Here is a 15,709-nt window from a genome sequence, read left to right on the forward strand (position 1 = left end):
ATATGAATCTTTACAAGAAGGAAGACCAGAGTGTGGATGTTTCAATTCCACTTAGAAGGGGGAACAAAATAATCGTGGAATGTAGAGGAGGAAGGGTCCTGGGTGAGAGGGGGGAGGGTGATGGAAAAAGGATAGCAGTTTCAGGTATGGGAAGAGACAGGAGAGGAATCCAGAGGGCCAGAAGAAAAAATAGAAATATGTAGCAGTGGGGGATGGGGAATGGTGGGAACCACCAGAAAGTACCAGATGCTACAGATGGGAGAGGCTCCCAAGACCCAATGGGGATAACATTAGGTGAAATACCCAAGAGACAAGAGATAAAACCTGAAGAGACCATCTCCAGTAGATAGGCATTGCCTGCAATTGAGGAAAGGGGTCACACACTCATTCCAAAACTTTTTCTGTATTTTTTTATTTAACCAATTTTTACAGACCATAATTGATTCCATTTCCAGTCTATACCCTGCGACTGTTACACATCCCATATCTTCTTCACCCCCTGGTTCTACAAGGATGTCCCTACCCCACCCTACAAGACCTCCCCACTCTCTGGGGCCTCATGTCTCTTGAGGTTTACGTGCAACTTCTCTGACTGAGTCCAGCCACAACAGTCCTCTGCTTTATATGTGTTAAGGGCCCCATATCTGCTGGTATATGTTGTCTGGTTGGTGGCTCAGTGTCTGATAGATCTCAGGGGTCCTGGTTAGTTGAGACTGCTGCACCTCTTATAGGGCCACTCTCCTCCTCAGCTTCTTCCAGCACTTCTAAATTTCAACTACAATGGTCATCAGCTTCTGTCCATTGGTTGGCTATAGAAATCTGCATATGACTCTTTAAGTTGTTTGTTGGCTCTTTTAGAGGGCAATCATGATAGACCCCTTTTGTGAGCATACTGGTAGTGTTAAGCCTTGGGGGTTCCTGTTGATCTGAATCCCAATTTGGGATTTTATCTGCACCTTCTTTTCCTCAGGCTCTTCTCCATTTTTGTCCCTGAAGTTCTTTCAGTCAACAATTCTATGTCAGAATTTTGACTGTGAGATGGCAATCCTATTCCTCCACTTATTGCCCTGCCTTTCTACTATAGGAGGGCTCTACAGGTTTCCTTTCCCTCTGTAGGGCATTTCATCTAATGTCCCCTGCTTTGAGACCTGAGTATTTCTCACCTCCCAGGTTTCTGATACATTCTAGAGAGTCACCCCACCTCTTTCTTCTTAAGGTTGCCTGTTTCCATTGCTGGCCCTTAGGGGTTCAACCCTATTTCTCCCACTCAATACCTGATCAGGTTCCTCTCTACCTCTTCTGTCCCCTTTTCCTCAGATATTCCCCTTTCCCCTTACTGATCTGGTGATTGCATTCTTCACCCTGTGAAGTGGGATTGTGACATCCTAATCTGGGCCCTATTGCTTGCAAACCTTCTTGAGTTTGGGGGATTTCATCCTGGATATTCTGTATTTTTGGCTAATATGCACCTATTAGCGAGTATATACCATGCATGTCCTTTTGGTTCTGAGTTAGCTTACTCAGGATGATATTTTCTAGCTCTATCCATTTGCCTGCAATACTCATGATGTCCTCATTTTTAATAGCTGAATAGTACTCCATTGTATAAATGAAACACATTTTATGTCTTCATTCTTCTGTTGTGGGACATTTGGGTTCTTTCCACCTTCTTGTTATCACACCTAAGGCCACTATGACCATAGTGGAGCATGTGCCCCTGTGGCATGGTGGGGGCATCTTTTGGGTATGTGCTTATGAGTAGTATAGGTAGATCTTCAGGTGGATCTATTTCCAATTTTCTGAGGAACCTCAAGATTGATTTCCAGAGTGGTTGTACCTGTTTGAAAACCCACCAACAACAGAGTATTTCTCTTTCTCCACATCCTCTCCAACATGTGAGGTCAGCTGAGGTTTTGATCTTAGCCATTCTGATTGGTGTAAGGTGGAATCTCAGGGTGGTTTTGATTTACATTTCCCTGACCACTAAGGCCTTTGAAGGCTTGTGTGCTTCTTGGCCATTGAGATTCCTCTATTGTGAATTTTCTGTTTAATTCTATACTTCATTTTTTGATTGGATTATTTGGTTTCTTGAGTTTCTTATATATTTTGGATTATAGCCTTCTATCAAATGTGGGTTTAGTAAAGATTATTTCTCAATCTGTAGGTTGCCTATTTGTCCTATTGGCTATGTCCTTTGTCTTTCCAGTTTCATGATGTCCCATTTTTCAATTTTTGATCTTAGAGCCTGAACCATTAAAGTTTTGTTAACGAAATTTGCCCTCTGTGCCAAGGAATTCAAGTTCTTTCCCACTTTCTCTTCTACTAGATTCAGTGTATCTGGTTTTATGTTGATGTCCTTGATCCATTTGGACTTGAGCTTTGTGATAGGTGGCAAATATGATCTCTTTTTACTTTTCTACATAATGACTGCCAGTTTAGACCAGCACCATTTATTGAAGATGGTTTCTTTTTTTTCAATTATATATTTTTTCTTGGTTAAAGATCAAGTGCCTCATTGTGTGTGGTTTTTATTTCTGTGCTTTCGAGCTTATTACATTGATCAATATGTCTGTCTCTGTACTAAGACCATGCAGGTTTTATCCCTATTGCTTGGTAGTACAGCATGAGGTCAGAGGGTGGAGATTTTCCCTCAAAGCTCTTTTATTGTTAAGAAATATTTGCTTTCCTGAGTTTTTGCTTTTCCACATGAAATTAATAATTGTTATTTCCATGTCTTTGAAGAATTGTGTTGGGGTTTTGATGGAATTGCATTGAATCTGTAGATTCCTTTTGATAGAATGGTCATTTTTACTGAACTAATCCCACCAGTTTATGAGAATGGGAGATACCTTCATTTCTGAGGACTTCTTCAATTTCTTTCTTGAGAGCCTTGAAGTTATTCGTCATACAGATCTTTCACTTGTTTAGTTAGAGTTTTCCCAACATATTTTATATTATTTGTAGCTATTGTTTAGTGTGTTGTTTCCCTAGTTTCTTTCTCAATCTGTTTATCATTTGTATAAAGGGAAGACTACTGATTTATTTGAGTTGAGTTATATCCAGCCACTTTGATGAAATTGTTTATCTGCTGTAGAAGTTCTTTGGTAGAATTTTTGGAGTTGCTTATGTCCACTATCTTCTTAGCTTCCAAATAGTTATACCGTTATTCCTTCTTTGCCAATTTGCAGCCCATTGATATCTTTTTATTTTCTTATTGTTCTACCTAAGACTTCGAGTACTATATTGAATATCTATCAGTAGACTGGGCATCTTTGTCTTATCTCTGAATTTAGTCATGTTGCTTCAAGTATCTGCTCATTTAATTTGATATTGGCTGTTGGTTTGCAGTTAATTGCTTATATTATGTTTAGGTATGGGACTTAATTCCTGATTTCTCCAATAGTCTTAGGATGAAGGAGTGTTGTATTTTGTGAAATGCTTTTTCAGCATTTAAGGAGATGATCATGTGAGTTTTTTGTCTGAGTTTTTGATATAGTGGAGTATATTAATAGATTTTCTTATATTGAACCAACTTTGAATCCTGGGAGGAAGCCTACTTGATCATGGTGAAAGATGGTTTTGATTTGTTCTTGGATTCAGTTTGCAAGAATTTTATTGAGTATTTTTGCATTGATATTCACAAGCAAAATGGTCTGAATTTGTCTTTTTTATTGGATCTTTGTGTCACTGTCCTCTGAGAGATTTTGCCAGCACATGACTAAGACAGAGACAGACACCCACAGCCAACTATTGAACAAAACCTGGAGATGCTAATGGAAGAGTTAGGGGAAGAACTGAAGGAGCATAATAGGATTGCAACCTCATAAGAAGAACAGTAGTATCAACTAAGTGGACACCTCAGAGCTCCTATGGCCTTAACCACCAACCAAAGACTATACATGCATGAGTCCATAGCTCCTGCTACATATGTAACAGAGGTTTGCCTTGTTTGAAATCAATGGGAAGGGAGGTGTTTCATTCTGTGGAGGCAAGGGTAATGATAGAGGCATGAAGTAGGAGTCAGTGGGTGGGTTAGGTAGTGCCTTCTTAGGGGCAAAGAGATGATGGAATGGGATGGGGGTGTTGTAGAGGGGAGACTTGGAAGTGGGATAACACTTGACATGTACATAAATAAAATAATCAATTAATAAAAGAAAAAGAAAGGCCTTCTTTTTGTTAACCAATATTTTAAAAGATTCCCCAAACATTATGAACTATTACTGTTGTCTTTGCCTTCTTGCTGTGGCAAGTAAGTCTCTATCGCTGAAGAGACTATTCACTTCAGTTGTAGGATCTATAGGACTCAACAGAGTCTGACCTGAAAGCCTCTCTCTGAATCCCGAATTTTAAGCTTCTAGAAAGCATCAAGTAAGCTTCCAAGTGAAGGAACCTAGCAATAATCCTCCACATCTATGATGCTTATAAACTACCACAATGACCAACATGGCATGATAACATTAAGGATTCGGTCGTAACATTCATACGTTGGCAGAAATAAACAGCTAGCTAATTGTACTAAAGACTAAATCAAGAAGAAGAATCAGAAGAAGAAGAATCAGAAGAAGAGAAGAAGGAGGAGGAGGAGGAGGAGGAGGAGGAGGAGGAGGAGGAGGAGGAAAAGGGAAGGAGGAGAAGGAAAAGGAGCAGGAGCAGGAGAAGGGAGGAGAAGGAGAAGGAGAAGGGGAAGGAGAAGGGGAAAGGGGAAGGGGAAGGGGAAGGAGAAGGAGAAGGAGAAGGAGAAGGAGAAGAATAGGAAGAAGAAGGGATCAGTTTATTGGTATTTGAAAACTAGTAACTAACAAGGATGTGAGAAGTCATGTATCTTGGAAGAAAACCTGCAACTTTCACTTTAATAAACAAGGACAATTTCTTAATAAATTAAAATAGTATTTGTTCTTACACAAATGATAATTGTTGTTCTCACCTTTCATAAAGAAAAATTTTCTTTGTAACAGACTGAGAAAATTGCGAAAAATAATAATCAACCAATATTCAGAATTGTGGAGCACAACATAATAAACATCTATAATAGAATTCTTGTACCTAAGTCTCAGAAAACATTGCTGAAAATGGTTGGACAGAATGTAAGATCGGGGGGGGGGGCAGAATTTGATGTTTAATTATCTTCTAGGAATGCCAAATATATTCCTATATAGTTTCAACATGACTGGATAAAAATGAACTGAACAAAGATGATACTAGTTGACATACTAATTTGGGTGAGGAAAAGCTTGTGATGTCTTAACCCTAGACAAAGAACTCAAGAAACCAAGTAATGCTGAGAACAAGAGCATCTGCTAGGAAAGATCACATCAATTTATTATCCAAGAGCAAATGGTTAGGCCTGGAATCATGCACATTCAAGTAACATTATGCAGACTTAGGTTATATTTAAAAACAAACACATGCATGCATGCATGCAAAGATATGTACATACATAAACTAAAATTAATCAAAAATACCCCAGGAATTTGGAAGGCAGAAAGGAGGGATATATGGACGAGTTTGGAGGGAGGAAAGGGAATAGGAAATTATTTAATTATATTATAATCTCATAAAATATTAACTAAAAACACAGAAAAAATGCTTTTTTATCAGAAGATTCAGGTTACTACAAAAATACACAACTGGTCAGAATAAAAAGAAAACTGACTCTGTGGTTCTCAAACCTGATTGGTACATAAAAACAACTCCCTCCACCAAACGCTCAGAAGCATTCTGTAAATATGGTCATAAGGAGCCAGAAGAGCAGCAGAGTTATTGTAAAATAGTATCCACCAGAAAGAAGATGAATGATAAACAATGAAAATATGATTTTCTAAAGAGAATCTATATAGAGACCAAACAATAAAACATAGAACTCATTGAATGACATTTCATCAAGCTCCTTACTAAGATGAAGAATTACAGGGAATTAATGACTATTGAGAGCAGGATGATACATTTCTCCAGTGACACACTCCTGGATAGGCTATTGAACCATAAAATGTTAGTCTTAAATGCATGCAGATGTGAGCAACACTGGGTTGGTATTTAAAATTATAGAAGAGATCGTGGATACTTGACTGGGCTGAGAGGATCATGATATGTCTGAGTATGGAGAAGAAGGGATATAAATATAGCATGCTCATCCCAGAAATTTTCAGAAAATATCTTAAAACATGTTAGAAGTAAGGATGGAATTTATGTACTCTTGCCAGTGATTTTATTTCATTGCTTTTACAAAAATAACAAAAAATTAAAAACAGTAAATTCATATAGTATGAACTTCAACAGGGATGGAAGGATGAGATGGCCTATATATGTAAATTTTATGACAGAGGAACAGAGTATAAATAAAAAGAACAAATAAGAATTCTCCAATTCATCAATTCTATGCTACCATATTTTATTTCTTCTCATTTTGTCAATATTCAGTACATCATATATATATTTTAAAAAGAAATCACAGATATAAAGCTGTTTTAAGTGACAGCTTTTTATACTTACTGATAAGGTATGATGTACATATATGCTATATAATGATGGAACCATGGTAATTAGTCAGATTATCACATGCATTCTTTTACTTTCTTATGGCAAACAAATTCAACATCTTCTCCTTTAAGATATGAGATATTATGGTTAGCTGTTTATCTGTGGAATAACACACAAGAACCTAGTCTAGATAACATGAATATAATTGGAATAAATGTAGGAGTATATGTCTCTTAAAAACTTTCACTTTATTATCTTTAAAATTCATGCACATTAGGATCTTTGCCAGATTCTATAACCTGTATACTGTGAGTAGTATATTAATGAATACTTTGATCAATTGTGGGTAGTACTTTTCCATAATTCCAAATCAAAAAGAGTTTAATAACCACTGTCTTGTTTTATGACAACTATTCTACCAGGTTGAAGTAGAGATTTCTGAGTTTTATCTTCTTAGAACATTTTATGACTATTATATTGTTCCATATTCAATATTGTTTATCATGTGTGTGTTCATCACCTGATATGTGTAATATATTTATATTACACATTTATATAGTGTACAAACTATATTGGGTTGTACATAAAAACACACAAAAGCTTTGAAGAATGAAAAGGATGAAAGCAAAATACATGAACAAAGAATTTCATGTCAATTTTGAAGTAGCAACTGGTCAATTTTGCTATAAATACTATCATATTTACAGTAATATTTGTACATACATAATGTGTATACACCATATATTTATAGTGGAGCAATTTGTTAATATATCACTGATATTATCAATTATAAGATGAATTAAATAAACATGTGAACATTATGATAGTATATAATAATGAACATATTATTTAAACTAGTAATAAATCACCAGAAAGTAATGACATGTATGTGGGATAAATTACATTTCCAATGGATGGCACTGCTCCATGACATTCCCCAGGGGAACTTAAAGAGGAGTAGAGAATGAATGGTTAAGATTTTGTTGAAGAAAAAGTACCAATGACTCTTGTCATGGCTCCCAAGACCTCCTTATTCCTCAGACTGTAGATGATGGGGTTGAGCATGGGGGTGAGGATAGTGTAGAAGACAGCCAGAATCTTATCCTCGGTAGGGGAACGAAGACTCCTAGGTCGAAGATAGGTATAGACAAAAGGTGCATAATAAAATGTCACCACAGTTAAGTGAGTTGAGCATGTGGTGAAGGCTTTTTTCTTTCCCTCTTTTGAGCGCATGTGGAAGACAGCAAAAAGGACCCGACCATAGGAAGCTGTGATACCAAGGAAAGGCAGTAGGAGAAACAGGGTTGTGCTTACAAATACCATGTACTCATAAACCCAAGTGTCCATACAGGCCAGGGGCAACATGGCTGGAACATCACAGAAGAAATGGTTAATGGACCTAGAATGGCAGTAAGGAATATGAAGGACATAGACAGTGTGTGCTAAAGAGTTGATGGAGCCCAGTGTCCACGATCCTATGATCATCTTCAGACACATTATTTTGTTCATGCGAATGGGATAATGAAGGGGATGACAGATAGCCACAAAACGATCATAAGCCATGGAAGCCAGGAGCAAGCCTTCAGAACATGCCATAGTCAGGAAAAAGAAGGATTGCACTCCACATCCCAGAAAGGTAATGCTTTTCTGGCCAGAGAGGAAGTTAAATGCCATCTTTGGAACAGTGGTAGAAATGTACATCAAGTCCATGAGAGAGAGTTGACTGAGGAGAAAGTACATGGGTGTGTGGAGCCTTGGGTCAACACGAATGAGGTGGATCATTCCTGCATTCCCACACAAAGCCAGAGAGAAGACAAAGATGATGAGCAGCAAAAGTAGTAGGCCATTCTGGGTCTGGGGAAGCAACCCTAACAGCGTGAAGTCACTTGAGCTCTGATTCCATTTCTCCATGAACATGTATTTATTTATATTTCTTGAAAAGAGTGACCTAAAAGCAAATACACTTATCATATAAAATTGAACTAGAGATTAAAGAGGTAATACCTTGTACTGAATGTTTATACTTTGTTATTCATCTTTCATCACTGTCATTCTGTTGAACTTATTTTTAAATCTGCACTGAATTTTCCTTTCCATTTAATTCTGGTCATGTTGTCAATTCAAAGTTGTGGCAACATGAGTAAGATGGCTAACACATTTCCTACAAGTAACTCCACACAAGCCCATTACTTAACACAAGTAAGTACAGACTTTCCGTATTCCATTCACCCTGTCCTCTACAACACTGGTCTTTCTGGCCATTCTTCCTCAACTGACCTTATATTATATACATCCCAGTGACCGAACACAAGGAGTAGTATGTACAATTATTCAAATGTAGTACTGAATCACTTGGCATTTCATGAACACAATAAAAGAGACCTTACTAGAGAAATATGGAAATATAGTTATCTAATGAGGAAATGCTTACAATGAGAAATGCATAGGCAGGAGTAATAAAGAGATGACAAGCATCCTGTATCCACTTACAACTTTTTAAAATAAGTACTTATGACTTGATAGATAAGTATAAACTCTAAATAAAAATCATCACCATTATGCTACACCCATGCTTTTAAAGCATTGTTTAGTAACTCATTCAATATCTTGCAATCTGTAGCCAAAATTAAAACAATAATTTCAGACCCAAGGTCTAATTGTGTGTAATGATTTTTTGTACGAGGAAACCTGAGCTAGACAAAGGGCCAGAGATGTTTGAAATGGATCCTTTCTGGGCCACCTTGTACAGATGGAATATAAACAGGATTTTGTGAAGTAACTTATTCAAACTTGTAAACAAAGGACAGGGCTCAGGTATGGGGAGGTTTGTGAGAACAGTTAGAATTGTGCTTAAAAGGACACCGATGAGCTGAACTGTATAAAAACTTCAGTACTTATATTTTGGGAACATTGTGCAAAGGTGTCACGTAAAGAGGTATAATGCAAATATGTTTTTTGAAGTTCCATACTAAAAGTGATGAGCAAGGAAGAGAGTTAGGATGGAGAGTCAATGAGGACAAACTGAGACAAATGCTCGTGAAGGGCAGTGTGAGGGAGCAAAGAACTTGGACTCTGATCTGCATAAGCCAGGAAAACAATGAGGGTAATATGCTCTTAGGTAAACTTCTCATCTTCATCCAGAATGCTCTTGTTCAGAAGTGGGACCATGCAGTGAAGACTAGTTAGAAGAAATGAGAACATCTGGTGACTGATCTGGATTTGAAGATAGAACCAAAAGTCCCAGAAAAAGACTGATACCTGGGTGCATTAGGATCTTGAGTTCCCTACCTGGACATAGGCTCCTGTCTGATGATTCATTGATGTCTAGTCCCCAGGACAGAGCATGCTTACAGCAGAATCTGACCTGTGTGCAACTTGAGAAGAATAAAACATTATCTTTAGAGATGATAGATTAGTATTGCTCATACTGACAAGACTGAGAACAACATGTTAAAAACAAGTCTTCTTCATCATGTTCTGTAATAAAAAAGGAACCTTTAAGAGAACTTCCTTTTACTTCCTTGAACACAGTTTTAATTGAAAAGGGGTGGATGGGAGGACAGGGGAAGAGAGGGGGGTTTACGGGACTTTCGGGGAGTGGGGGGGCTAGAAAAGAGGAAATCATTTGAAATGTAAATAAATTATATTGAATAAAAAAATTAAAAAAAAAAGAAAAGGAATATATGTTACACCATCCTCTAAGGATATATTTCTACTAGTCAACTTTGTAACCTGAATCTTCCCTAAACTTACATTTCACAGTCTTGATTTCTACAAAAGGGATGAACAAAGGAACACAGGTGTTTGCTCTCAGATCCCTTCTCAGTGGTCACAAATAGGCTTTCAGGATAGTTAGAATAGTAATTATTTTGTTTTCAATGATAGAAACTGACATTTTTTCACATTATACTAGAGATATTTTCAGGAGGCTAGATACCTGGGATTTGAAGGTTTAGTATTTTAGACTTTGAGTCAGAGCCAAAGATCTTTCATTTATCCAGGACAATTTCTTTATTCCGTTTGGTCATTATTTAATATATCAAACTCACAGGAAGAGCCACCTTCTTAGTTAGATTTTGGATTTAAAAATCTTCCAGTGGTTGCAAGGTAGATAGATGTTTATGTGCTCATTGATGATTCCAAAAGACATGGAAAACAAAGTTGTTTAATGCTTTGTCATGAAGAGTCCTATTATATAGAAGTGCTCCAAATGCAACATTGTGGATTATTTTTTCAAAATTTCAGATGTGTACACACACAACAGGAACACTCAGCTAGCTGGAAAACTACAGAAAACAAAACCAAACAGGATATTGATCTTTTCTTAGTTTTAAAAACACCAAGGAACACCAGAGAATGTGATTCTCTACATTTAGCATATATTAGGTACTTAAGAAAAATCCATCTTTTTGTTCTTTTAAAGATACTTTTGAAAAACCTCAAGGCCAAAAATATTCCATCTTTCATTTATTGCCACAATCTTCAAAATAGCACATTCTAGAGTTTAAATATGTTTGTGTTGTTTCTCTTTCATTGTAAGGTCACTTTTCATTTTTAATTGGTTATAAAAATTCACATTCTCTGTGAAGAGAAAAGAATTCTTCATAACAAGAAAGCAACAAATCTAGAACACCTCTCCTGTCATCTCACCTTGTCTAAAGGTCTTGTATTTGTATTTGAATTTGTGGGAGAAAGTATGGTTACCATGAAATTGCTGCATGCTGACATTCTGTTGTTCTCTGGAATGGTTCAGTATATGCTTCTACTCCCAAAGACTGCCATGTACAACAAGCCAGTAATCCTATATTAGTCCAAAACTCTGCTTCTTGCCCAGGAATCTCTTTGTCTGCCAAACCCTGGAAAGGAATTGTGAAGAATTATTTACTGGTCATCTTACTATGATAATGAAACCCAAAACAATTTCATTTCTCTTCCTGAAATATTTGCATGCTGATTGCTTGTTTAGCATATCTCTTGTTTTTTTTTTACCACTTATTTGTTTATGTGAAACTCAAAGAATACTTCATATCTATTTCTAAATATTATACTGATGAAATATAGAAAGGGAAAGTGCAGTATTTTATATGTGCTCCCTCGGATCACCAAACCTTAGATATTTTTCTTTTTCTTCTAATTGATCCCTCATGTCTAATTCTACAGAGATGAAAGCTTTTGGCCTTTCCCTTTGCTTGGGTGAGATAACTCAGTTCTGAACTTAAAAACACAAATACATGACAATAAACATTCCTACAATTACAGAACTCCTGAAAATAGAATATTATTGTGTATCATATTATTTCAAACTGTGACTTGAGAGCTAGAAGGTTTTTAGACAATATGTATTAAAGTGCTTAATTTAAAATTTTGCACCCCAAAGGTATACACAATAGATATGCTGAACCACTATTTTAGACCTAAAATCTATGTCATAGTTTCATATGTAGGTCTTGTGGTAGTGAGGATATTCAGACTCAATCCAGGGATGACAGGTCCACCTGTGATTAAGAAAGCAAGTTGGGCAAATTTTATCACAAGTCAACACTTGTGGCCAAATATTTAAATATACTATAATTAATTAATACCTTAAGAACAAACTAATATATATACATACATATATATATGTGTGTGTGTGTGTGTGTGTGTGTGTATAATTAGTACCTTAAGAACAAACTAAAGAATATATATATATATTTACATATATATGTGTGTATGTTTATATATATATATTATATATATATATATAATATATATATATACCTGCTTCTACAGTGTTTATGCAGAAACAGAAGTGTATTGGATTGAGAATTGTATTATCCTGCTAACCCATATATTGTTAAAATAGATTAGTAAACATTTAGAGCAATTTAAGACATTTATGTGCAAGTTCATGTATTGTAAAATAGATGAGATATTATTTAATTGCACTGTACTGAAAAAAATCACCAATTAATATGACTGAAATTGTGCATAAACTTTTACAATTTGGTCCCATTATCTTTATAGGCAACAGTAAGAAAGTTAAATACATGTGCAGATGTTTATTATTGTTCCTCACTATGTATGCATGCCCAGTTTTGCAAGTACTAACAGTGTTCAATACTATATGCTGTGGGCTGACTGGCAGACCTCCCAGTTTTAAAGAGGGGGTCTGGTCCCTTCCAAATTCCATCCAAAGGATCTTACAATCTTACTAGGATGGGAGAGGTTGTTAATTTTGGTGTGTGCCAATGGAGGTAGATAGTATGTTGTGCATTTTTGTACATGTTAAATATGTTTAGGGTAGCCAGAGCCATCATTAATTGTACCTTAGGAGGATATGTGGTTGTCTTTTGTTATAGGAGTTGTCCTTTCAGGTTTGATGTGTTCTTTCTTTTTTTCTTTTATTTTTATTTCATTAGATATATTTTTTATTTACATTTCAAATGATTTCCCCTTTTCTGGTCCCCCACTCCCCGAAAGTCACATAAGTCCCCTTCCCTCCCCGTATTTTCCCACCCACCCCTTCCCACTTCCCTGTTCTAGTTTTGCCTTATACTGCTACACTGAATCTTTCCAGAACCAGGGGCCACTCCTCCGTTCTTCTTGTACCTCATTTGATGTGTGGATTATGTTTTGGGTATTCCAGTTTTTCAGGCTAATATCCACTTATTAGTGAGTGCATACCATGATTGATCTTTTGAGTCAGGGTTACCTCACTTAGTATGATGTTCTCCAGCTCCATCCATTTGCCTAAGAATTTCATGAATTCATTGTTTCTAATGGCTGAATAGTACTCCATTATGTATATATACCACATTTTTTGCATCCATTCTTCTGTTGAGGGATACCTGGGTTCTTTCCAGCCTCTGGCTATTATAAATAGGGCTGCTATGAACATAGTGGAGCATATATCCTTATTACATGCTGGAGAATCCTCTCGGTATATGCCCAAGAGTAGTATAGTAGGATCTTTCGGAAGTGACATGCCCAGTTTTCACAGGAACCGCCAGACTTATTTCCAGAGTGGTTGTACCAATTTGCAACCCCACCAGCAGTGGAGGAGTGTTCCTCTTTCTCCACATCCTCACCAACACCTGCTGTTTCCTGTTCTTTCTATTTGTCCTTGGCCCTGAGGGTTGTAGGGAATTTCCATATGATGGGCATTTTTACAGAGTGTGAAGAAGGTTTTGAATTGAGAGCTAGTGAAGGCAGGGCCATTATTAGTTTTTATCTGGTGAAGAATTCACATGATGGCAAAGATTGAAAGCATATATGAATTAACCTTTTTTACTTTTCACCTGTTTGGCTATAGCTCACATAAAATATGAGTATATATCTACAGTGATGAAAACATTTCTGTGTACCATATTGGGAAATATGGGTGTTATCAATTTGCCATAAAACATTAACTTAAGGCCTCGGGGATTGATGCCCATTGTTTGTAAATGTGGAGTAATAATGAGGGATGCAGAAGAGGTGCATATCTTTATTTTCATTTAGAGTTGAACAACAGGGATATGAGGAAGCAGGTATGAAGTCCCTTTATATCTGTGTGTGCACATGAATGAAATTGGTCTGTTTGTTCAGTGGAGGTCATGAATGTTCCTGTTGAGGCAATTTGGGCATCGAGGTGCATTTCCCTCAGATATAGGACCTGGAAGTGGACTGTGAGATTGGAGATGCTGGATGTAGAGTGGGAAGATATTTCCTGTAGGATGGTGGAGAGCTCTATGAGTAGAGGGGAAAGTGAGTTGGCATCTAATTTGACGAAGGATCTTGGCAGCCAGGGGAGCAAATTTACAGCATATACACTGTCTGAAAAGAGGTGAAGGGGGCCCTTAATTTTTTTAGAGTAAGATAGATGGCATATAATTCTTTATATTGGGGAGAGTGATGGGACAGATCTTTGAATCAGAGGATAGCAGGTTCATCCTCAAGGAAGTAGTATATTATTGTCCCAGCTCCCTTCTTTCCCCCATCAATAAATATTGAGGGGCTTCCTCAATGGGCCCTTTTGAGAATAGTTTGGGGGCAGCCATTGCAACAGAGGGAGGGCAGAAGCCCATTTTTGTCAAGATAATGGTTGTCAATTTGTCTTGTGAATCCTATTAAGCTGATAGCAAAGTGGGAGTAATTTCAATTAGCAACTGAATATCAGAGAGGGAGAAGGGGGTAAAAAGAATGTCAGGTTCTTTACCTAGGGTTTTCAGAACTCTATCCCTGCCATTTTTAATCATGCCATCCAGTGCATCCACCTCATTTAAAATTTGGGGTGCACCACCCATAGGGGTGTGGAGCCATTCTATCACGACCTGAGGTTGATAAAAGGCTCTCACAAGTGTAGGGGAGGAGTTAAAGATAATGAGCTGAATAGGTTTCATAGGGTCATAATGAGCAAGAACCATTATCTTTTATTGACAGAATTTAGAGCTTGGACTGCATCTTGGAACAGTGTTCTCAGGGAGGAGGGACTTTTGTCTCCTTTAAGGAAGTTGAAGAAGGATTGTAGGGTGCTTGTAGAAAGGGGAAGCCAGGGCCAAGGCAATTGAGGTTGCCCAGAAAGCACTGGAGGGAGGTGAGAATTAATTTTTTGAGGGAAGGAAAGGGTGGTTTTGAGGGGTCATAATGAGGTAAGGGATATATCTGTTCCTAAAAATGCAATCGGCAGAATAAGTTGGATTTTGTGAGGGGCTGTTTGGAATTCTAGAGCAGATAGGGAAGGTATTAGCTGGTCCTTAAGTTGAGAAGGGGAGGTGGAAAAGTCTCCCCATACTAATATATCATCCATATGATGAGGGATGTATATATTGAGTCATTTGTATAAATAGGGTTTAATGCAGTAGCTACAGCCTCCTTGTTAGCCATTCCCTGTGGGAGAATATTCAATTCACATCACAAGGCTGGGCCAGAGCTGTTAATGGGGCAGGAGGGTTACAAAGCATTGGTAGTTTCAGGGTTGGAGAGGGGTGGAAAAAACGTAGTCTTTTATGTCTATTGCTAATAGAGGCACAATGGCAGGGATGACAGATATGTGGGATAGCCGTTTTTGTGGGGAGCACCAGACTCCCATGGTTTTGTTAATTGTCCTCAAATCTTGTAATAATCTCCATCTCCTCAGCTTTTTTTTAATAGCAAACACAGGACTATTCCATGGACTGCAGGATAGGTGGAGGTGTTGTAGCAACAACTGTTCTACCAGCTGTGTGAGGGGTCTAAGAGTCTCCCGTCATAGAGACCACTGTGGGATGCAGAT

At 37.4% G+C, this 15,709-nt stretch overlaps 1 protein-coding gene across 1 annotated transcript; it reads right to left on the reverse strand.

The window, feature by feature from the left end:
• Window positions 1-7,449: 7,449 nt before the first annotated feature.
• On the reverse strand, window positions 7,450-8,388 carry LOC127665675 (olfactory receptor 2L13-like). The gene has a single exon (XM_052158159.1). The coding sequence runs from the start codon at window positions 8,386-8,388 to the stop codon at window positions 7,450-7,452; it is 939 nt and encodes a 312-aa protein (XP_052014119.1).
• Between the last annotated feature and the right edge of the window lie 7,321 nt (window positions 8,389-15,709).

Source organism: Apodemus sylvaticus, chromosome 15 (genome assembly GCF_947179515.1).
Source record: "Apodemus sylvaticus chromosome 15, mApoSyl1.1, whole genome shotgun sequence".
Lineage (NCBI taxonomy): Eukaryota > Metazoa > Chordata > Mammalia > Rodentia > Muridae > Apodemus > Apodemus sylvaticus.